The 23,369-nt window shown below is 39.4% G+C and overlaps 2 protein-coding genes across 2 annotated transcripts; one reads left to right on the top strand and one right to left on the bottom strand.

Moving 5' to 3' along the window:
* Positions 1-2,769: 2,769 nt before the first annotated feature.
* LOC117408583 (beta-klotho-like) lies at positions 2,770-11,716 on the top strand. Its single transcript, XM_034013703.3, has 5 exons — positions 2,770-3,537; positions 5,829-6,336; positions 7,956-8,224; positions 8,772-9,915; positions 10,728-11,716. Exons 1-5 carry the CDS (start codon positions 2,797-2,799, stop codon positions 11,063-11,065), a joined length of 3,000 nt encoding a protein of 999 aa, XP_033869594.3. The 5' UTR covers positions 2,770-2,796; the 3' UTR covers positions 11,066-11,716.
* Positions 11,717-15,725: 4,009 nt separating this feature from the next.
* LOC117409674 (large ribosomal subunit protein uL6-like) lies at positions 15,726-20,818 on the bottom strand. The gene is made up of 7 exons (XM_034015994.2): positions 20,755-20,818; positions 20,142-20,188; positions 19,929-20,044; positions 17,952-18,047; positions 17,587-17,719; positions 16,975-17,055; positions 15,726-15,896 (listed from the first exon to the last, which is right to left on the bottom strand). The coding sequence occupies exons 2-7, from the start codon at positions 20,185-20,187 to the stop codon at positions 15,787-15,789; spliced, it is 582 nt and encodes a 193-aa protein (XP_033871885.1). The 5' UTR covers position 20,188; positions 20,755-20,818; the 3' UTR covers positions 15,726-15,786.
* Positions 20,819-23,369: the final 2,551 nt, after the last annotated feature.

The raw sequence follows: 23,369 nt of genomic DNA, 5'->3' as shown, positions 1-23,369 counted from the left end.
TGAATTGGCAATGCTACTTTTCTGTAAAGGCAGTAGGAGCTTTCAGTTAAATTGATGAACATACAGGTCCCTACTATCTGTGTAAACTGCTTCGCCTGACATCATGTAGTCACACACTTTTACATCCCATAAATCCACAGTATTAAAATGCGAGCTGCTGCTAAATAAAAAAAAAATGTAAATTAGCAATAACTATTAACACCTATCGATACACCACACATTTCCTATTGGATTATCTGAGGATCAATGCAGATATATTGAATGTATTTGTATTTTCATGAATCACAGTAGGTGTGCAATTACTGCCGTTTGATTCAGCTCATCTGCTTTACTGTTTATTGCCCTCATTGGGGCAGCAGTGTGGAGTAGTGGTTAGGGCTCTGGACTCTTGACCAGAGGGTTGTGGGTTCAATCCCCAGTGGGGGACACTGCTGTTGTACCCTTGAGCAAGGTACTTTACCTAGATTGCTCCAGTAAAAACCCAACTGTATAAATGGGTAATTGTATGTAAAAATTATGTGATATCTATATAATGTATAATGTGATATCTTGTAACAATTGTAAGTCGCCCTGGATAAGGGCGTCTGCTAAGAAATAAATAATAATAATCTTCTAAAGACGTTGCTGTTATCTCAATGGGTTTCTCCTGCTGAAATACATATAAATAATTTCTTTATACCACACTAAGAAGGTGTTCTTCCCTTAGGTACGGTATAGTGTCCCATTAATTAGTCTGTGATTCAACCAATATGACTAGAGCTGTTTATAAAACTAAGTAAAAAAAACATAAACTAATATGTTGTGTGGCAATATAATATTTTGTTTCCATAAGGTATCTCTGGTAAATTAGAACTTAATGCCTAATATTCTGAAACATCCACAGCTAGAAGCTAGAGGGCTTGTCGGACATGGCTGGTTGTATTAATTATTGAACATGGCTCTACAATTCCAGTACTAATGTAAAGCACAATGGGCCTCATTTACTAAAGGTCACTAAGCATTATGGTGCACCATAACTGCAATTCGTGTGCACGTTCATGATTTCTGTATTTACTATTGCAATTGTATTCATTATGGCGCACACTGATTTTAATGTGTCACACTGTGGTAATCAGGGTGAATATGTGATTGTATGGTAATGCGTGATAATGTGTTTAAATGAGGCACCCCCGCTCTGAATAATGAGATAAGCTTTATTCTCACCTTGATAATCGTAGTATGCACCCTAAAGTGAGTGATAATTAGTTTGTTTGGAAACCAGGCTTTAACCACTTTCTGGGCTGAAATCTGTCTGGCATCATGGAGGCATTACTTGCATTACAGTTTTCATATAGACAACTGTAAATTACCTCTAAATAACAGGTTATTTTAAGCGTGAATAAACATGAATGAATGTTATAATTTTTTTTATTTTATTTTATAGTTCATTACATTGGTGCAAATAATAGAGTGGTTAAATAAAACACTGGACCAAACAAGGTATTATAATTTTAAACAACCTCCTCCACCAGAATTTCTAACTCCTCTGTGTGCAGTTTTAGTTTGCGTTGCCTGTCCCCTGCGGAGGGCTACGTCTGTTGATCGCTCATTTTCAGTCAATGTAAGCCACCTCCACCTTTCACAATAAGCTACTGACCAAAAGATACACCTGGACTGCTGGGCTTTTGATATCACGGTGGTCAAGGGTAAGTCTCTGACATTATCGTGCACATTAAATTATTGCTCACAATACATGTAGTGTCCATGCTATGGCACGTAAATTAATACGTTCTCTGTTAGTAAATGGGACAGTAAAGTTAGATTTATGGTGCACGTTAGGCACACTACTTAATGTGCACGTAACAGCTACATTTAGTGCCCTTTCGTAAATGAGGTTCAGTGTCCTTTACTGTGTTGCATTCTGTATACAGCGATACTGGCTTCATTTATTTTACTGTGGTGGAAATTATTTAATTTTAAATCATTCTACTGGCTCATGGCATTCATGTGCTTATCCTTATGCTCATGCTATAGTCTATCATTCTTTATGAGCAGAGGATATATCCAAGAGACAAAACAATACACAGCGGCAAAAACATGATAGTGTTATTGTGCAAAATACATGTTTATGACACCTTCAACTACCCATTTTTTAATGAAAAGATTGTTTATTATTATTATTATTATTATTATTATTATTATTATTATTATTATTATTATATATCTAACAGTAACTGTCCATTCACATTTGCCAAAAACATTTTAGAAAGTTCTGTAAATGTTAGGAAACATAAAATGCACACAGTTCATTTACATCTTTATAACACTTTAATAGACATATCCCAGTACATTGTAGATGTGTTTTTCATATTTGTAAATGTAAGATGTGCTAACTGCTTGGGAGTGAGATTATCTCGTTGTTTTTTACCTCAACACAGACACTGAAGAAGGCCCCTCCACAGAGTATTTACACTCAAGTGTATGAATATTTACTTACACGATGTACCTGAAGTAAAGTGTATTGCTGTGCATTGGGCTTCACATTGTTCCATTGTTGTGCCTGTGTTTGAACAGCCCCCAGTAGTGAACTGTCCCAGTAGCCACAAGCACACCTCCCTGATGCAGAGTCCCCCTCCGTGTGACCTATCCTTCGGCTCACAGTTCACGCTAATCATTGACAGAGCCTAATGCAGCGACAAGGCAGTCTAGCAGTTCATTCTACAGATGGAGAGAGACTGCATGACTGAGTCACAGCCTGCTTGTCTTCCTGTTCATTTATTTAATGTTTTACTTGTTTGAAGCGCATTTTGATTCACCATGTACAGCCTTGGTTTGGTAAGCCATCTAGCTTTCGCATTGCTTTGTGTAGGATTGGTTGCTTGTGAGCCTGGGGATGGAAGATCTGTGTGGAGAAGAATGTCAAGCTTGAACTCTCTGAATGAAACCCAGCTCTTTCTATATGACACATTCCCTCAGGATTTCCTCTGGGGGGCTGGGACTGCAGCGTTTCAGACTGAGGGAGCTTGGGATCAGGATGGCAAAGGCCCCTCCATCTGGGACCACTTCACTCATTCTCAACACATCAGGTTTGGCAACGTGACAGCAGACAGCTCCAGTGACAGCTACACACTGTGGCACAATGACCTGGCAGCTCTTCAGCACCTAGGAGTACAGACCTATGGGTTCTCCATTTCCTGGCCACGGCTTTTTCCCAATGGGACAGTGGGGGCTGCCAACAAGAAAGGTCTGGAGTTCTATAACCGTCTTATTGATTCTTTAAAAAAGGTTAATATTGAGCCTATAGTTACCCTCTACCACTGGGACCTGCCCCTAGCGCTTCAACTCAAGAATGGAGGATGGAAGAGTGAGAGCTTGGTGGAGATCTTTAATGACTATGCCGCCTTTTGTTTTCAGACCTTTGGGGACCGTGTCAAGTACTGGGTTACTATCCACAATCCCTATCTGATTGCTTGGCATGGCTACGGGACAGGTATGCATGCTCCTGGAGAAACGGGGAATTCTGAGGCTGTCTTTGCAGTGGTACACAATCTAATCAAGGTAAGCCAGTGTTCTGATCATGGACTTTGTGTGTGCTTAATCCTCCAATAACTCCATTATCCACATTACATCTTTATTGTATTTGTTCTATTGGTCCATCTCCTAGCAAGGGAAGAATCCTTAGTCATAGAGACATTAACTTCAAGTGTCATTTTCAATGTTTCACATTTCCCTTGCTGTTTTATGTGATTGTGTTTATTCTGAGATAGAGAAAAATCCTAATAGCTCTTTACTGGAGCAATAGAATCTAGGCCCACTAATCGAATAATTGCATACAACAGTAAGTAAAATGTAAAAATAACAACTTACATTTTAAGTAGTAGTTTCCCAATTTTACATTTACAAGACATTTGTTTGACTGCATTTTAAAATAAAAGGTGTTTACACTGTTGCTGGTATTAAATGTTAGATTGCATTAAGATATTATGATAATGGAATAAGAGCCTTATCACTTGGGATGATCTGTGCTTGCTGGTGCATTAAGAAATACAAAGCGTGTTTGTTCACATTGGGGTTACTTCACAATTGCTCAGTGAGACAGGAGGACATGTTTATGGTACAGGCTTATCTTTTACTGATATTACCCAATTTTTATTGTTACTTTATTGCTGTATTAGTTAGTAAGTAACAACATGATGAAATCAATCATTGTTAAAGTCGCTTCACCACCAGTACCAATACATTTTCCCATCACTGTAATTCTTTGCCATGAGCTCTTGTTGGGTTTGAATACATAACCATTGTAAATCACTGTTTCTAAAACAAACATCCCCATATATCCTTTCTGACCCATGTTGCAAAATGCTAAGTCATGTTAAATAGTTTTTTTTGTTTGTTTTTTTATAAGAAATATGTGATACGTTCTGTATTTATTTATTCATTTATTGGGAATACCAATAGAATAAGGCCCCACCACATCCCTCACTGGGCCAGTTTTATATAGCAGCTTCAGAAATTGGCACTTTATCAAGAGTATTTAGGGTAACATCGATAACATCTCCATTGCAATACTGAATAGCTATTAGGATTCTGAGATACAGATGGATACTAAATTGAATTCTGCATGTCACATTGAACAACCGATAAAAAAAAAAAAAAGCTAAGAATGACATTAGGTTTTCTATATTGAAAAAGTCACCGAAGACTTGCTCTACAAATGTTCCACCTCTGTTCGACTATGGAGATATTACAGTATTTCTATAAATGCCTTTTATTCTCCTAAAGAAACTAGATGCTTTGTATGACACAGTTTGTGATAAATTCCATTTAAACTCCACGTCATTGCACCTCATATAGAATGAGAAATCAAACCTCTCCTGGACATAAGCACTGGTACAGTAGTAGTTTATATATAAGGCAGCCATGCCTCCTTCTATATGACCTAGAGAACAGTATGGTCTGAGATGGCAGGTGTCCTTCTTATTAAGAATTATTGAAAGTATCAGAATGTGGGGGTAGATGGGGACACCCTGCCTGACAGTTTCTTTGAATGTATGTCACACTAAATTGTTACATAATTCCAGAGAAAGATAGACTGAATTGCAAAGAAATTTAGTTTAGACATACTTTAGCACAACCTACGGAGTATCAAACTATGAAGGTATCCGTCTGTGTGTGCGTACTTCAAAACTACATTTTACATGCACATACAGTGGCTGTAAGACATGGTGATGTCCTTTTTTAATGTATCTTACAGCTCTCCTTTTGAATTTACATCCGGGGAATTAATGTTACAGACATGCTTGTTTTGTTTTCTTGTTTCTCTATTGATGAGCAACTAAATCAAAGTTGCAACAACGTGATCAGAATGCTAATGAATCTTACCAGAACCCCATATTTATTAAAGGTAATGGCCAGAAAGAGTGAGTGTGGGAGGAATTATATAAGCCCTAGGAGCTACAGAAAAGAAAGCGTGTATTTAATGCACAGCCAAAGCCAGCCAATGTTGAGTCACAAACATACCGCCTAGACATTTTTGCTTTATCACAACATAAAGGAATTGCACCTTCCAGCCGATAAGATACAATTTACAGTACAATCCAAGCCTGTTACAGGATTTGCAAACGTAACAAAAACTTCTACAGCTCTTTTCTGTTTTTATATAAATATTTGTATTTAATTTTTAAATAACATACAGTACATGCAATCTTATTATACAAACATTGTCAAATATATCACTTTAACATTCACACATGTATAAATCTAAACCTACTACCCATACCCATACCTCCTGTGATAATTATTCCTGAATAATAAGATAACAAATATTTTTTTCCTTTCTGTTTTTCTAGGCCCACGCAAACGCATGGCACACGTATGACAAACATTTTCGCAAACTCCAGGGTGGGTTCGTGTCAATAGCTTTGGGGTCCCACTGGATTGTGCCTGGGAAAGGGAACATGAATCCTGTCAATGTTGAAAGGTGCCAACAGTCTATGGAGGCTGTGCTGGGCTGGTTCGCGGCACCCATATATGGAAATGGTGACTACCCTGCTGTATTGAAAAACAAAAGCCATGGTCTTATCCCTTTCTTTACGGAAGACGAGAAAAAACACATCAGTGGCACAGCTGACTTCTTCGCCTTTTCATTCGGGCCCAACAACTTCCGCTCAGCTCTAGCAAAGTCAGGCCAGCAAGCTTCACTCAACATGAGGCAGGCTCTGAACTGGATCAAACTGGAATACAACAAGCCCAGGATTCTCATTGTGGAGACTGGCTGGTTCACAGATCACAAGGTTACAACTGAAGACACCACTGCTATTTATCTGATGAAGAAATTTATAAACCAGGTGTTGCAAGGTGGGTAGAAGACTTTGGCAATCGTATTATTAGTCAACAGTAAACTTTAAGAGAACCTCTTTTTATTATTTTTGATAATAAGAACAATGTGTTAGAGGTCTGACGTCACATTATTCTGAAATTGTTTAGGATCACTTTGTATATTATTTTCTGTTTCATCAGATCCTGGTGACCTTTTAAGAGTTAGAAGTTTAAAGCTTCAGAATGACTCTCAGACATCTCTCTACGTTCTGCTGGTACACCATAGTGTAACCTGTCTCCCTGCAACACTCTGCTCTTAGTGGATTTAAGAAGTACATTAGTAAGAAGAAATACCACATAGAACAAATGTGGTATTTATTCTATGTGGTATTTCACAAGGGGCAGAGATTTGCTGGGGGGACTGGTAAAGGTGACACAATGGTGAACCAGCTGAACTTAGAGAGATCTTACATGCACAAGGGGCAGAGATTTGCTGGGGGGACTGGTAAAGGTGACACGATGGTGTACCAGCTGAATTTAAAAAGATCTTACATGCACAAGGGGCAGTGATTTGCTGGGGGGACTGGTAAAGGTGACACGATGGTGTACCAGCTGAACTTAAAAAGATCTTACATGCACAAGGGGCAGAGATTTGCTGGGGGGACTGGTAAAGGTGACATGATGGTGTACCAGCTGAACTTAGAGAGATCTTACATGCACAAGGGGCAGTGATTTGCTGGGGGGGGACTGGTAAAGGTGACACAATGGTGTACCAGCTGAACTTAGAGAGATCTTACATGCACAAGGGGCAGAGATTTGCTGGGGGGACTGGTAAAGGTGACACAATGGTGTACCAGCTGAACTTAGAAAGATCTTACATGCACAAGGGGCAGAGATTTGCTGGGGGGACTGGTAAAGGTGACACGATGGTGTACCAGCTGAACTTAGAGAGATCTTACATGCACAAGGGGCAGTGATTTGCTGGGGGGACTGGTAAAGGTGACACAATGGTGTACCAGCTGAACTTAGACAGATCTTACATGCACAAGGGGCAGTGATTTGCTGGGGGGACTGGTAAAGGTGACACAATGGTGTACCAGCTGAACTTAGAGAGATCTTACATGCACAAGGGGCAGAGATTTGCTGGGGGGACTGGTAAAGGTGACACAATGGTGTACCAGCTGAACTTAGAGAGAAAAATGGAGGCCACAGGGGTGCTTTACTTCTGAGTTTTAAAAACATACCAGGGTGGGATGACTGAAACAGAAAAGGATATTCAGTGAATCTAAACAAGGACAAGAAGTGAATCTCAACCAGAAGAATACATTAGTTAATACATTAGTGTTCCTCGTTTGTAGAACTCTATTCCAGTTGACATTAGGCAGGTTGAAACATTGGATTATTTAAGTCTAAATTGATTCTTTTTTATGTGCTTTAGATAATTTATTGTAGATGGAGTGTATTGTACATATGAGCTCTTTAGTTTTGTTTTTTACTTTTGTACAGCACTCTGGGATGCCATGGGGTGAAGGGCTCTATATAAAAATACATTTGTATTATATTAGTTACAATAACTGTGATTTACTATATCATACACATGCCGAGTTGCTCTAAAGGTGCACATTGTTTGTTAAATAAATATTTTTGTCTCATTTCAGCTATTAAACATGATGGTGTGGATGTCTTTGGCTACACAGCATGGTCGCTGGTTGATGGCTTTGAGTGGCAATATGCCTACAATAGCCGAAGGGGTCTGTTTTACGTGGATAAGAATAGTAAGGAAAAAACAAGAATTCCCAAAACGTCGGCTCTTTTCTACAAACAGATTATCAAACATCGTGGCTTTCCGGGGAGAGAGATCAACCAACCCATTCGGGGACAATTTCCCTGTGACTTTCAGTGGGGGGTCTCAGACTCTACTCTTCAGGTAAGTCAAAACTGCATGTGTATACTGTATACTGTACATTGCAGGTTCTTCAGTGTAGCCTTCAGTGCTTATCGTTTATATGGACCATGCAACAGCTGCCAATGACAGAAAAGCAGCATCAATTATAACAAATAGCAGGACCAGTTTAATACTGTAATTCAGTTTCAGGGATTGTTTTTTGTTTTTATCAATGCACTGCCGGTCTCTCACTTTTAATCTCTAAATATTATTAGTTTGGACACCTACCAGGTGGTTTCATCTTAGAAAATTGTGTAATATATTTATCAAAATTCTGTAACATCATTCGTAAGTGTAGATTTAAAACATAATCATATTATTACATTACCCAGCAACACCTGCTGCAGTTGAAAACAAGGGTGCACAAAAAAAAAATCCAAACATATTTATTGCAGGATGTGTTTTATCTTTTTAGGCTTTTCCACAGTCCTAGAAAAGACTATGGTCAAAACTGATACCCCTGCCCTTTGTCAGCTCCCAGAAGCCATGTTCAACTTCCCCAGTTTAATTATTTTATCCTAAACCACAGGTGCATCTCACACCCTCCTCTCCTCAATTCACTGATCCTAACCTGTACCTCTGGAACATCACTGGAGACGGGGGTCTTCACAAAATCAGTGACGTCAAGCTGAAGACACGATCTGCCCAGTGCACAGCCTTCAGCGCCATCAGGAATCATCTGCATTTGGTTAGAAAACTGAAGGTAGATCACTACAGGTTCGGCCTCAACTGGTCCCTCATTCTACCCAACGGTGACCTGTCAGCTATCAACACAGAGGCCCTGACATACTACCGGTGTGTGATTACAGAGCTGCGGAAGCACAACATCAAGTCCTTGGTGACTTTGTACCATCCAACCCACCACCACCACCTTGGCTTGCCTGTGTCTTTGCATAGCGCTGGGGGGTGGCTCAACAGGTCAACTGCTCATGCTTTCAGGGACTACGCTGACCTGTGTTTTAAAGAGTTAGGGGAATGGGTTGGGCTGTGGATCACTGTGAATGAACCCAACAGGCTAAGTCATGCTTATAATGCAAGCAGCAGTGATACATACACAGCCGGCCACAACTTGATGATGGCGCACGCAATGGCCTGGCAGTTGTACGACAAGCATTACAGGGTCCGGCAACATGGACTGGTATCGCTCTCCTTGCACGCCGACTGGGCCGAACCCGCCAATCCATACCTGCCGTCTCATGCTGCTGCCGTACAGAGGTTCCTGCAGTTTGAGCTGGCTTGGTTCCTGGAACCTATCTTCAGGACCGGCGATTACCCTACAGCAATGCACCATTACCTGCGGGAGAAGAACATAGAAGGGCTGTCGCAGTCCACGCTCCCACATTTTACCGACAAGGAAAAGAAAATCATCAGGGGTGCAGCTGACTTTGTGGCCCTGAACCACTTCACCACGCACCTGGTGATACACCAGCGGCAGAATGGCAGCCGGTACGAACACGACCTCGACGTCAACCTCATGTCAGACATCACCTGGCCCAGCTCCCCCCTGGGCTTCTCTGTGGTACCCTGGGGGATTCGCAGAGTTCTAAACTGGGTCAAGGCCAACTACGGAAATGTATCCCTTTACATTACGGCTAATGGGGTAGATGACAGATCTTATACAGATGAGCTCAGAACATTTTATATCAGGCATTACATTGAAGAGGTCTTAAAAGGTGAGTTTCATTATGTATACTGACTAATCTGATTGTGGGTTAATTTAACAGTTATAAAGTGCTTTACAGTTTTTAAACACAAGCTCCACAAAATGAGAGGAATCCATTACAACAGGGGTCCAAAGTTGGCCCTTTTACTCCTGGTCTTTGTTTCAACCCGGTTCCAAATGATTTAATTGAACCAATTAACCCTCCTTCCAGACCCTGAGTAGTAAATTATATCACTTTACCTGTTAAACCTGGAGTGCGCTGTGATTGGACACCCCTGCAATATGGTAAAATAGCATTTAAAAAAAAAAACACTTTTACAACCTTGAATTATAAAACTTGATTGTGAACTAGGTACAGTTACAAATAAGGGAATGAGTTCTTCACATGCTCATACAGTAAGCTGATGTTTATGAATGACTTGAGTTCCCATCTATTTCATCCACATTAGCCAAACATGAATAACACTAACATGATAACCTTGTGTCTAAGCTGTCATTTTCAAGTGTTAATGCAAGTAAGCATAACAATAAACTGACAAAAAAAATTCACAAAAAGCAGTAATTACATGTTACTACAGCTATGGCCAAATGTTTTGTATCCCCCTATAGAATTAGTCGAATGAAACCTGCTGAATAATGTTACATTAACATATCAAATTACATACTGCTTTGTAGTTTTACATATTCTTAACAAAAAACTGTCAAAGATACTGTACTACTATTATGGCTTCCGGTAGACTTACTGTCCGGTACTGTCAGTAAAAACACTATCTGATGCTTTTAAAATTGACTGATGATGATTTTCTCCCCATTTCTCAACAGCCCATCAACAAGATAATGTCAACATCAAAGGATACTACATCTGGAAGTTACAGGACACGCATGTGCCACAGTTTGGATTGTTCAACTCACACTACTACAAATCCAGTTCCAAGGCCTCAGTGCAGTTTTACAGCCAATTGGTGACTAGTAATGGCTTTCCTTCAGAAAAACAAGTCCGATCATGTGAGGACAAGGACAAGCAGAAAAACTGTTTACTTTGTGCCATGATACTGGAGAGAAAGCCCTTGCTTTTCTTCGGGGTCTGTCTTCTCATCATTGTAGCGCTCTGTATTTCAGTGCCTCTCATTTACCAAAGGAAACGAAGGAAGCCATACTAAAATGAACCCCGCTCTCCTGTATGTGCTGGGCCCGTTTGCAGTTTTATACAAGAGACATCCTAACAGTAAGCACTGTGTTATTTTCCAGTCACTCCTGCCTCGAGAGCGTATTTTAAATTGAAGAAAGTACAAGCCCAAAGATTTGTAAATAAAGAAGTACTCTGAAGTAATCAGAGTGAAATATTAGTTTTGTTGATAGCTGAACTGAACTTGTGCTCAGCATTTCCACAGTCTAACTGTTAGCTTCAATTAACACTGTGGCGAGTTTTGTGAAGACACTCTTCAGTACTGAATTGGTTTTGTGGCACAGAATTTAATAAGCAGGGCATCCTTTTATATACAGCACAGAACTGCTGTGGAAATGTGTGATTTCTATCACCTTTATATCTTTGTGTTTCTACATCCTACATACAGTAATGTGGGACCACCTATGCATTTTTAGTATTATGGATTTTTCTCATAAAAATTGTTTTTCAAAATTAAACTATGAGAAAAAGCTATACTACTGAAATTCATAGGTGCTTCCAAACCTTTGCACACTACTGTATATATATTTTTATCAAGCAATAGTTTTTGGTATCATCCATTGCTTTTAATGACTCACGTTTAATAGTTTTGTCCTGTTTGAAAATAATATATTTATTTAAAAAAAAAAAAAGCAATCCGAATTACATTTTAATCAAATTCTAATTTGCTAATGTTTCTTTAAAAAAAAAAAAAAAAAGTTGATTATAAAATAAATGCTAAATAACCTTTTATTGCCACGGAGGTGTTTGTTATTTTTGTATGCAAGTATGTGTCTGTATGTATTTGGTGCAACTGTTATACACAAGTCTGTTCAACATAAATTGAACCAAAAATAAGGATGAATTTATGTTGACCTGACTAAAATATCATTGAACACCATGCGGCCACGCGGAAAGACACCCGGGAGCAAGCAGTGCCAGTGTTCAGGGTTTGAATGTATGTGCTGAATGTGTGTCCTACTATACAGAAAACACATAAAAAATACCTTGATTTTGCACCAAACGTATTATACACTCCTTGCCTCTTAATGGACGTTTTGGGTTGCATTTGGCTAGAATCCGATAAACACATACACATGAAATAGCTTTGGCATGTCATACATCTGTATTTTCATTTCAGCTAGAAAGTGAATTCTCCTGTAATAGCACACGCTATCTGCTCTTTTTTGTACACGACATTCCTTGTAGAGGTATTACACAAGTTCTCCAACCCTCCCACAGCTCCGTCAATAATTTAGGGCGCGTTCATAAACTCAATCTGATACTCTGAAAGAGCGTCCGAGAAATCTCTTAGGAGTGTTTCAAAGCGTGAATTTTCTCTTTAGTTTGCATGATAGAGCCAACTGCAATTAACTCAGCCTCTCCAGTTAATCTTTAACACCCACCTGCAGACTATCTCAATCGCAATGATCACAATGTAACAGCCGTCTGATCCCTAGAGGTGTGTGAAACAGGTAGAAAGTTAGTTCAGCAATTCTTTAGACTACCGGTAACTTCAGTACTAAGCATTAGGAGCAGCACCGTTAAACGTATTCCCAAACTACTGCCAATTCATGTAAATGCAATGAATACAACTGTCGATAAAACGTCAATGAGTGAAATATTCTTTCTTTATTTCGTATTTGTATCTTAAAAATGCATGGATACATGCGTAAATATATTGCTAAAACCTTTATGAAGTACTTCATTTTACATGAACTGGTGAAATTCCATTTAACACGGTACTTCATTCCACTAATTACTCCTACGTGTGACAATGCTGTATCGCCACACCTCGATGCAGATAGGATGCTTGCGGGTGTCATCCACAGTTGCAACATAACCCTTGGTGCATTCTAAACTAAACACACGTGTTGCCCCAATGTGGAATTCAGAACACGTTTTTTTGTCGTTATGAAATTTGAACCCAAAGCCTATAAAATGAAGCTTTGCTTTTGACAACACAACACTGGAACAAACATGTTTTGCATACACCTGGGTGATATATGATCGCCTATTTTTATGAATGCCACTAAATGTACTGCGCAACTTCAGTGTTCCAATACTGCTGGATTTAGGAGCTTGCTGGAGTTATCAGCACCTTGTTATCTATCCCACAGTTGCCAAAGCGTAAAGGGTTACTTTCATATAAACAGGAATACATTGCGAGGTACAGTATATATTGTAATTGATGGGGTTAATTTATAATAACACTTGGAGAGCAACTGAAGCAAATGAACCCCCGGTGTACTACAATCCATTGGAATGGGTAATTCTGTACACTTTGTAATTCAGATATTTAGGTACCAATTAAGAATTCAACATATGAATTACAACAGGTCTTTACAGTTTGTTCAATGAATCTTCATTTGAATTAATGTATTTCAGCAATAGTTCATTAAATACATATTTTGCAAAGACAACACTGGTAAATTCTTCTTTACAAGTAGAAGGGAACAGATGAGACACATAATTATTCATTCTGCCCCCCTCCCCACTCACGCTTTCCCAATCAGGAAGGGAATGATCATCCGTTTAACCCCTCAAGAGGTCTGTGCTAAAGTTCTGGATCAGCTGATTCCTAAATTCACAAATGCATCTTCAATTCGAATTGGTTATAATAGTAGAGTTTGGGATTAACCGGAGAAGACCCTCAAATACCACTGTTCTAGCTTGTATGTGTTCAGTCCCCATGCTGTACTAAATTCAAATGTGCATTGCCATTGACACACCATGTTTGAAGGTGTCTTTTTGCTGCATCCATTATACAACTGAAAAAATGAGCCCTTCTAGTCAAGCACAGCAGCATTCAATTTCATGCAATGCTTCAGCAGAAAACAAATGCAAGGGGCACCACCTATTGGCAAAACATTTCTGGAAACAGGTTTAGATCAGGCGTAGGTGGTTCCTCCCAGAAGTCTGTGCTGGGAAACTATCATTTCTGGGAAGATTTCTTTATATGCTGGGTTTAAGATACCTAAAGTATATGGTAACAGTATCCTGGGAGACTGTCAGCATGGTTCTAGGAAAGGGAGATCATGTCTAACTAACCTGCTTGATTTTTTTGAGGATGCAACATCCACAATGGATAATTGCAAAGCATATGACATGGTTTATTTAGATTTCCAGAAAACTTTTGACAAAGTCCCGCATAAAAGATTAATTCTCAAACTGAATGCAGTAGGGATTCAAGGAAATTCATGCACATGGATTAGGGAGTGGTTAACATGTAGAAAACAGAAAGTACTGATTAGAAGAGAAACCTCAAAATGGAGCGAGGTAACCAGTGGTGTACCACAGGGATCAGTATTAGGTCCTCTGCTATTCCTAATCTACATTAATGATATAGATTCTGGTATAGTAAAGCAAACTCGTTAAATTTGCAGATGGCACAAAATTAGGAGGAGTGGCAAACACTGTTGCAGCAGCAAAGGTCATTCAAAATGATCGACAGCATTCAGAACTGGGAAGACACATGGTAAATCACATTTAATAGATAAAAGTGTAAGGTACTGCACACAGGCAATAAAAACGTGCATTATAAATATCATATGGGATATACTGAAATTGAAGCAGGAATCTACGAAAAAGACCTAGAAGTTTATGTTGACTCAAATGTCTTCATCTAGACCATGGGTAGGCAACCCTGGTCCTGGTGTGCCACAGATACTTCTGGTTTTTGATTTACCCAAGCCCCTTAATAAATTAATTGATTTAATGATTGGCTTAATTGGTTAGAATTACCATGTGTTCCAGGTATTCACCAATTGACAATTAAGAGATACCTATAAAACCTGCAGGATTGTGGCACTCCAGGACCAGGGTTGCCTACCCCTGATCTAGACAATGTGGGGAAGCTATAAAAAAAAAAAAAAAAAGGCCAACAAGATGCTCGGATATATCGTGAAAAGCGTTGAATTTAAATCAAGGGAAGTAATGTTAAAACTTTACAATGCATTAGTAAGACCTCACCTAGAATATTGTGTTCAGTTCTGGTCACCTCATTACAAAAAGGATATTGCTGCTCTAGAAAGACTGCAAAGAAGAGCAAACAGAATTATCCCGGATTTAAAAGGCAGTTCGTATGCAGACAGGCTAAAAGAATTGAATCTATTCAGTCTTGAACAAAGTAGACTACGTGGTGATCTGACTCAAGCATTCAAAATTCTAAAACGAATTGACAATGTCGACCCAGGGGACTTTTTCAACCTGAAAAAAGAAACAAGGACCAGGGGTCACAAATGGAGATTAGATAAAGGGGCATTCAGAGCAGAAAATAGGAGGCACTTTTTTTTTTTTTTTTTTTTTTTTTTTTTTTTTTTACACAGAGAATTGAGGGTCTGGAATCAACTCCCCAGTAATGTTGTTGAAGCCGACACCCTGGGATCCTTCAAGAAGCTGCTTGATGAGATTCTGGGATCAATAAGCTACTAACAACCAAATGAGCAAGATGGGCCGAATGGCCTCCTCTCGTTTGTAAACTTTCTTATAGGTAGGGCACCAATCAGTCTTTCTAGATTTGAAACAAGACAACCATTATTGCCCCTTGTATGACTACTTTCAGTAGTATTTAATTAACTGAAAAGATATACCTCCTCAGAGATCATAGGATAGATAGAGAGAAACAAACAAAACAAACAAAATAAAAGACTACATTTTCAATTTTTGTGGGGCAAATTTATTTTGTCCTGAATGAAAGCCATTTTTTGTTTGTTTTTAATCGGAGGTCATCTCAAGCACAGTGGTCTTCTCGCTCACGTAAATCCCATCCAAGAACTTCCGGATATCCTTCTTCTTGACAGTCGTTGCCTGTTGGATCAGGGCGGCTGCAAAGAAAATAAAAAAAAATAAATAAACCATAAACTGATCCAAGGTAACCTGCTGTGGTAGGCAGTTGCTTTTTCAATGTCTTAACTTCGTCTTAGGTTTCACCTCAGAATTAATCGACTTTGTATTAAGCTACGTAGTTCCAAGTTAGTGGGTGTTCCACTATCAAATGGTCCCAGATTCACTAAAATATCCTCCTTCAAAACAGAGACCACCAAGTTTTCCTGATCCAATTGAAGTAATGTCACAAGAATGTAATCATGCACCAGAGCAGTAAATACCAAACCAGTGCAATCTGTAACATGGAAAAGCAGCCCACCATACCTACAACCATCATGTGCACATTCTTGTTCTCTCATTATGCTAAAGAATATCCTAACCAAATATCACAAATGAATATATTCCTCCAGACATACTGAAAGTGGGCTACACAAGCATCCAGAGGGACAGCCTCCATATACACCGACATTGCAAACCAGGGGGTGGCCTGCTGTGTTGAAAGAAACTGCCCATATGTGTTTACGCTATAATGCCCAAGTTCATAAACTGCCATCCAGAATGTGCTTGAAAAGCTACAAACAGTTACAAGTGAATGTAACCACCACACTACAGGCAGGCGTCTTTCAAGCCATAACGGGATGTAAAAAATGTACATTTAAGAAAAAAAAAAAAAAGGACAAAAACAACTTATTGGCAGTTCAAACAGTGTTAAGGTTTGATTTTTTACAAATATTTAAAAAAAAGTAGTTCACAATATACAGAACCTAACACCCTCCTCCACTAGATTCACAATGTAGAAAAACTATCAAAAAGTTTATTCAGATCACCTCGGGTAAGACCATCTGAACAGCAAAGTGGCCATAAAGCATGCAGATTACCAGAACATAAGGGGATCCACAGGTTTACCATTACAATTAAAATTAATGACCGGGTAGAAAGTAAAAAGGATCTGAATTAGGCACTTCATTCAAAGCGAAAAATAACTGTGTTAAGAGGTCTGAAGCAAATGAAACCAGGCAAACCAAGTGGCCATCCCTCTCCTTCAGAGCTCACATCTACAGGACTTCTAACACAAACCTGAGTTGGACACCAGCTCGATGTCGTTGCCTTCAAGAACCAGCTCATCTTTCAGTGCCTGGGAGACATTGCAACTCACACCTGCATGACATTTAAAAAGGGTTAGTCAGTTCACACCGAGAACCAAACTAGGAGCAGAAACTTGTTACAGATTAACCTGACAAACTCAAGTGTTAGTCTGAATTCGGATCCTTCCAAAAGGCTAAATTGTAGACTGACCTATGGGTGCTATGTTTTAAAGTGCTGATAATTCTTGCTACACACCTCTTGCAATGCTCCCTTTTATAACCTACGCAGCAGGTACAAGAGATTTTTGTGGAGGCAGAATAAATGTAAAGGTTAGCAGACTGCAAAAAACTCCTTTATTCATCTTTACCAAAGTTCCGATACAAATCCTTGAAATGCAGTCTAAAAACAAAACAAATTGCAGATGACATATTACAGTAAAATACTAGATGAGAATTTATTGGATGAAAAAACTGAACACTAGGTCAGAAACTAAATGAATGTGGAATAAGAACATTGTGTATGTCCAACTGCAAGTCAAGGAGTAAACACTGCACAGAATTTCTTCTTGTATACATAGCTCCTGAAGGCACAGTAAATACCTACCCTCTCTCATGCGTACTCTGCGGATGTACTTTTCTCCCAAGAAATTCCTGATTTCCACCAGAGACCCAGTTTCCTGAACGACCACATTGATGGGGAAATGAGCATACACAGACCTCATCTTGTAACGGAAGCCCTGCAAGACAAATGCAGGTCCTCGATTAGTAACTCACTTAAAATGGGAAAAAGAAATGTCTATTGCATTAATGTCTTTAAATAGAATGTGTGTAGAGTTTCGAGGGGTGAGAGACAAAACAGAGACTGAACACGTAGTCTACTATGTAAAGGACGATGGAAGTCTTTTGAATTAATCCAGTGTAAGCATTTACAGACAGTTTAATATAGAAAAGTTTTGTGACAGCACTCACATAAGTGACTCCCTTGATCATATTCTGAACATGACTGCAGATGGTTCGTACTGTAGCAAGCTCCTTTCTGTTACCCCACCATTTGTCAACACGAAGCTGAAAAGAAAAAAAACATTGTAAAGCACATATGGACAAGTCAAGTACACTGGGCACAAAAACACTGCAGCCTTTACCAACGTGCTAAGATGATCTATGTGCACTGCTCCCTCCCCTTTATAAGGCTGCTAAGATTATCTATGTGCATTGCTCCCCTTTATAAGACTGCTAAGATGATCTATGTGCACTGCTCCCTCCCCTTTATAAGGCTGCTAAGATTATCTATGTGCATTGCTCCCCTTTATAAGGCTGCTAAAATGATCTATGTGCACTGCTCCCCTTTATAAGGCTGCTAAAATAATCTATGTGCATTGCTCCTCTTGATAAGGCTGCTAAAATGATCTATGTGCTCCCCTTTATAAGGCTGCTAAAATGATCTATGTGCTCCCCTTTATAAGGCTGCTAAAATGATCTATGTGCATTGCTCCCCTTGATAAGGCTGCTAAAATGATCTGTGTGCACTGCTCCCCTTCATAAGGCTGCTAAAATGATCTATGTGCATTGCTCCCCTTGATAAGGCTGTTAAAATGATCTATGTGCAATGCTCCCCTTTATAATGCTGCCCTCAACAGCAGAAAAAAAAAAAAAGTTGGGGCTCCCATTTGTGCCATAAGTTATTCAACTAGCACTTGCATGCGCCTCATAAGGCAGAACACAAATAGCAGTGTTGTATTATGGCTCCTGATTACAGTGTTAGAAAATGGGGCACACTGTACAGGTTAAATATATTCAGCAAGGATGTCATCAAATTACTCCTTGATACAATGACACTGCAAAACAAAAAAATAGCTCTGTAATGACCAGAAACGCAAGTCTATGTGCCTTTGTTGACCTTGCAAAACAGCATACAAATGCCATCCTTAATTTCCAGGAGGTCCATTGACAAAGTATTTATTACATTAGACAAAGCTGGCAAGCCCAAACCTTGATACAGAAATGCACATTAACTATTATGAGACCTATCACTACCAAGGTCTTGGGCTTGACACTGGTTGAACTTCAATGCCTTGGAGTAAAACCTGTACCTTTTTCAAGGAATGGCCCAGAACTATATTAATAGCACAGCAGTTTTCTTAATCTGACTTCACAGAGTACTCACAGGCTGCGAGTCACAGCCACCTTGCACGCTGACAGCCAGAACAACCTTTTCTGCCTCACTTAACAGCTAAACATTTAGCATCTTTATACAAAATAGTTAATCACACACAGCAATGTTAGAAATGGTTACCAGTAGAGTATTTCTATTCTAGCCATGTCTTATTCTAGAAACTTATCCAATTCATACCAAGAACCACTATGCAGAAAACTTCAGCAACTGCTGGCAAGCTGGTGAAATACTTACTGGGCTCTTCTGGGGACCCAGCATGGATAGACTACAACATCCCAGACAAGGTTCACAGTAAACAGATTCACGAAGGACAATAGACAAACAGTTCACTCTCTATTCTCCCCTTGGGAAGGCTTAACCAACCCCTCCATTATTATTATTATTTATTTCTTAGCAGACGCCCTTATCCAGGGCGACTTACAATTGTTACAAGATATCACATTATACATTATTTTACATTATACAGATATCACATTATTTTACATACAATTACCCATTTATACAGTTGGGTTTTTACTGGAGCAATCTAGGTAAAGTACCTTGCTCAAGGGTACAACAGCAGTGTCTCCCACTGGGGATTGAACCCACAACCCTCCCAAGAGTCCAGAGCCCTAACCACTACTCCACACTGCTGCCCCATCAGCTGGAGACCATAGTACACCTGTGCTGGTCTCTGCTGGGATTTTGCTCAAGGTAAGTATGTTATCTGTATCATACAGTAAAGTGCCAAGCAGGATATGTGACAACCAGTCCAACAGTCCCGGCTTGCTTACCCTCTTCTTCTTGTTGCCCAGGAGGCTAAGCTCAAGGTTGATGTGGTTGAATTCTCTGCGCAGAGTTCCGCGGGGTCCCTTCACGATCACCGTGCGCCCTTTCAGAGACACCTCGACTGCACACACACAAAACACATAAGACTTCCTGACGTTTTATTCAAACCAAAAACATGATCCAGAGTAAACACATTTTCTAGGGCAAACCGTACTTACCGTTGTCTGGGATGTCGACCGTCTGGTTGCTGAGAATGGTCTTCATTCTGAGAGAAAACAATAACAAAATCGTGTTCAGCCTGACTTCCTATACGGTGCTTTAAAAACAATGACACTCCCAGCACATAACTTACCGCTTGAAAGCTTTAACACAGGCCTACACAACTTTCTACACTACTGGGCTGGATGTCCATCTTGGTATGCAGCGCACCTTCTTACACGTAGCGCTAAGCACTGCCAGTCTGGGGGTTTGAGAGTTAGTGTCCCCATGTCCAACACTTGCTATTAACACGGCGTGCATGACTTCAAGCGCGTCTCATCTCGGGGAGGTTTTACAACTGCTACTTATGTTTTGTTTAAAGAAACGTGTTTTATAATTCAGAGCTGGAATGGCATGCCATTGAAACCACGGGACACAGGCCTGGCTAGGAGAACGTCTGGCAAAAATGTAATTGTTGGGGCCCATCGTTCCTTAAACTCCCAAATACATACCCCGTCGTTATTAGCACAATGTCTACTTTCCAATGGCGTTTATTATATGCACATTATACAGACCATCTTTAAAGATTCATTTGGATTTTCCTATACAGCCAGCACAGTCCATTTCTCTTACCTCGCTGATGATGGAGGAAAAGAAGGAGGGACGACGCCCGCACGCAATTGTACTTTGCCGACGTTCTACGTCATCACGTATTTGATACACAGTTCAGACGCGACCATATAATAGCAGAACGCTCAGGATAAAAAAACAACCCCCAAAAAAAACACTTTTAACTGATTTGTGACAATTCCTGAGTTTAAGTCTCTCACACTGTGTAGTCTACATTAATTATCGCCCCTATTTCTACAATACACCTAGCCATAAATGTATTGTACAGCCATGCTTAATCGAATTCAGATTTCGTAGCTGTGCGATCTGGTTGACTGCCTGATTCTGCTGTAGAAGACTGGCTTACAGTAAGACAGTAATCATTAGAAATGTATTTACTTAAATACTCAGTTTGTCAGCCGACGCCCTGTGACAGGACTGGTAAATAAGGAGTGTAATTAAGGAATATGAGATGTGTAGTGAGTGGGCGAGCGTGATCGGGTTCCTCCTCTTGAGGGCAGCAGTATTAATCCATGTTTTTTTGTCCACTACACGTCTGTCTTAAAGTATTTAAGTATGTTTCAGTAGTTTTATGTTTACAGAGCTCTAAAGTCACTAGATATCGCAAAAGACAATGAAACCTGTCATTAATCGCAATAATAATTTCTGAAAATATTATATAAAGCTCACAAAATATAATTATTTGGATTGTACAATTCACATAGGTTACATTCGGCACAAAATATCATACTTTTGTAAGTGGATTTTATACACCTGATTCACGCCAGACTCAAAACGAGGATTGGAGTGCAGCTGCTAGCTTCCGGTCGCTGGTATCTCCAACTGCAGTGGAGAGAAGTTATGGCGTTGCACTGCTGCGTTCCGTTTTGTGGTTCTGATTTAAGAAATAACCCAGTGCACATTGCCCTTTTTAGATGTTAAAACTCCAAATTCTGTACATGTATTATTTAATTATACAACTTTCATTTCTGTGTGAATGTACATATTCTTCATTTTAGTCACAAATGTGATTACATTTCAGTTATACTGTCCAGGAGCCAATTGAGCATTTCCAATCAGTCCTAATCAATAGATAAGTAAGATGCAGAAGCTTGAGGTTATGCATGGATACTAAAGGGAATGTCTTGTGGGATGCAATGCCCAGTTTGTATTAAAAAAAAAAAAACGTGAATGAAACACCGAGTGTACTAAAAGAGTCTTTATTAAGCACAACTGAACAAAATTACAAAAACGCTTAGTAACGCGAGTTAACAAAAAATATGCTTGAGTTACACAATACTTGGTCAGAAAGTAGATCCTTAACGTTACATTAACTCCAAATAAACTGTACAGAAAGAGAGACGTTTGATTCTTGTTTTTAAAATGTCTTTACTTACCTTCTTATTATTATACTTACACTTGTTCTACACACAAATCATTGAATGTGCGAATGGAACAGCGGATTAGTATACAACTGAACAGAATCTCAATAATGGGATTAATAACTGAACAGAACTAAGCTTGGAGAAACAAACCAAGCCTAGGTTTTCGGATATGGTGTTACCTGAACCCGGTAAGGTGACTCATTCTTTTTCATTGACCGGAACGCCTTAGCCCTAACGCTACATCCATTCTCCTGCCTCTTAACTGTATTTAGAAAACAATTAACACATGCTTATATCAAACCAATAAACATGAAACAATACAGAGGCATGATATCAACATCAATGTTAATTAAAGTAAACGTTCTCTAACCAAAAACTGTGAGATCTGAACATATTTTACGAATCTAGTATAGGTTAGTAGCTTATTCACTTTCCGATCACAAATACGCTTGCTAATTTACCTTCTACTTCATGAATATAACCCTCCATCCAATTGCTGTACCCTTTCTGCTGTATGTTTTTTGGAGTCCTCGCATTATTATCTGCTCAATTATCAATTTCTTCAATTTTTATTTGAGGAACACATATTAAAGATTTCGTCTACATAGTGGCTGCGTTCACGATACGTAGACTTTGCTAAGTCTGCGCAGATTCTGCACAAATTTTGCGGAAAACCTGTCCAAATTCATCGGAAAAGACGTCACCAGGACATGCATCCACGGTATTAAAAGTCTGTGCAGCCGCGCAGCTTCTCAAGAGGTACTGCGCTGGAGCAGCCGCGGCGCAAACAATAGACGAGCGCTGGCTGACAAAGAAACGAGCAGGCAACCAGAGACAATCCTCACTCCATGTGCTACTGACACCTAGTCAGGGGTGTGAATCGCCTTCCAGTCATGTCATTGTCTTATAAATGATTTGACTCTTTTTCCACATAGTTATTATACTTTTCAAATATTCAGATATTTATTCTAAAGGTTTAAATATGTAAAAAAAAAAATGCTAAACGGTTGAAATGAAACTAAAACCGCTGTTATTTTCAGCATGTGTAATTGGGTATTGATGAAAGGCTATCAGGGACAGGGAATAACCTACTTTGAATTAAAAATAAATCAGCTTTAATAACAGGTAGTTGAAGTGAGATATGTGCAAGTATTTGAACTATTTTTGTCCCAGATCAAAATACAGTACTGTCTAACAACCCTTTTGTGAGAGGGCGGGGGGAATCCTGCCAGTTATAATACTCATTAATTTGTC

Source organism: Acipenser ruthenus, chromosome 2 (genome assembly GCF_902713425.1).
Source record: "Acipenser ruthenus chromosome 2, fAciRut3.2 maternal haplotype, whole genome shotgun sequence".
In the NCBI taxonomy this organism is placed as follows: domain Eukaryota; kingdom Metazoa; phylum Chordata; class Actinopteri; order Acipenseriformes; family Acipenseridae; genus Acipenser; species Acipenser ruthenus.
This window is presented reverse-complemented; position numbering and strand designations above follow the sequence as displayed.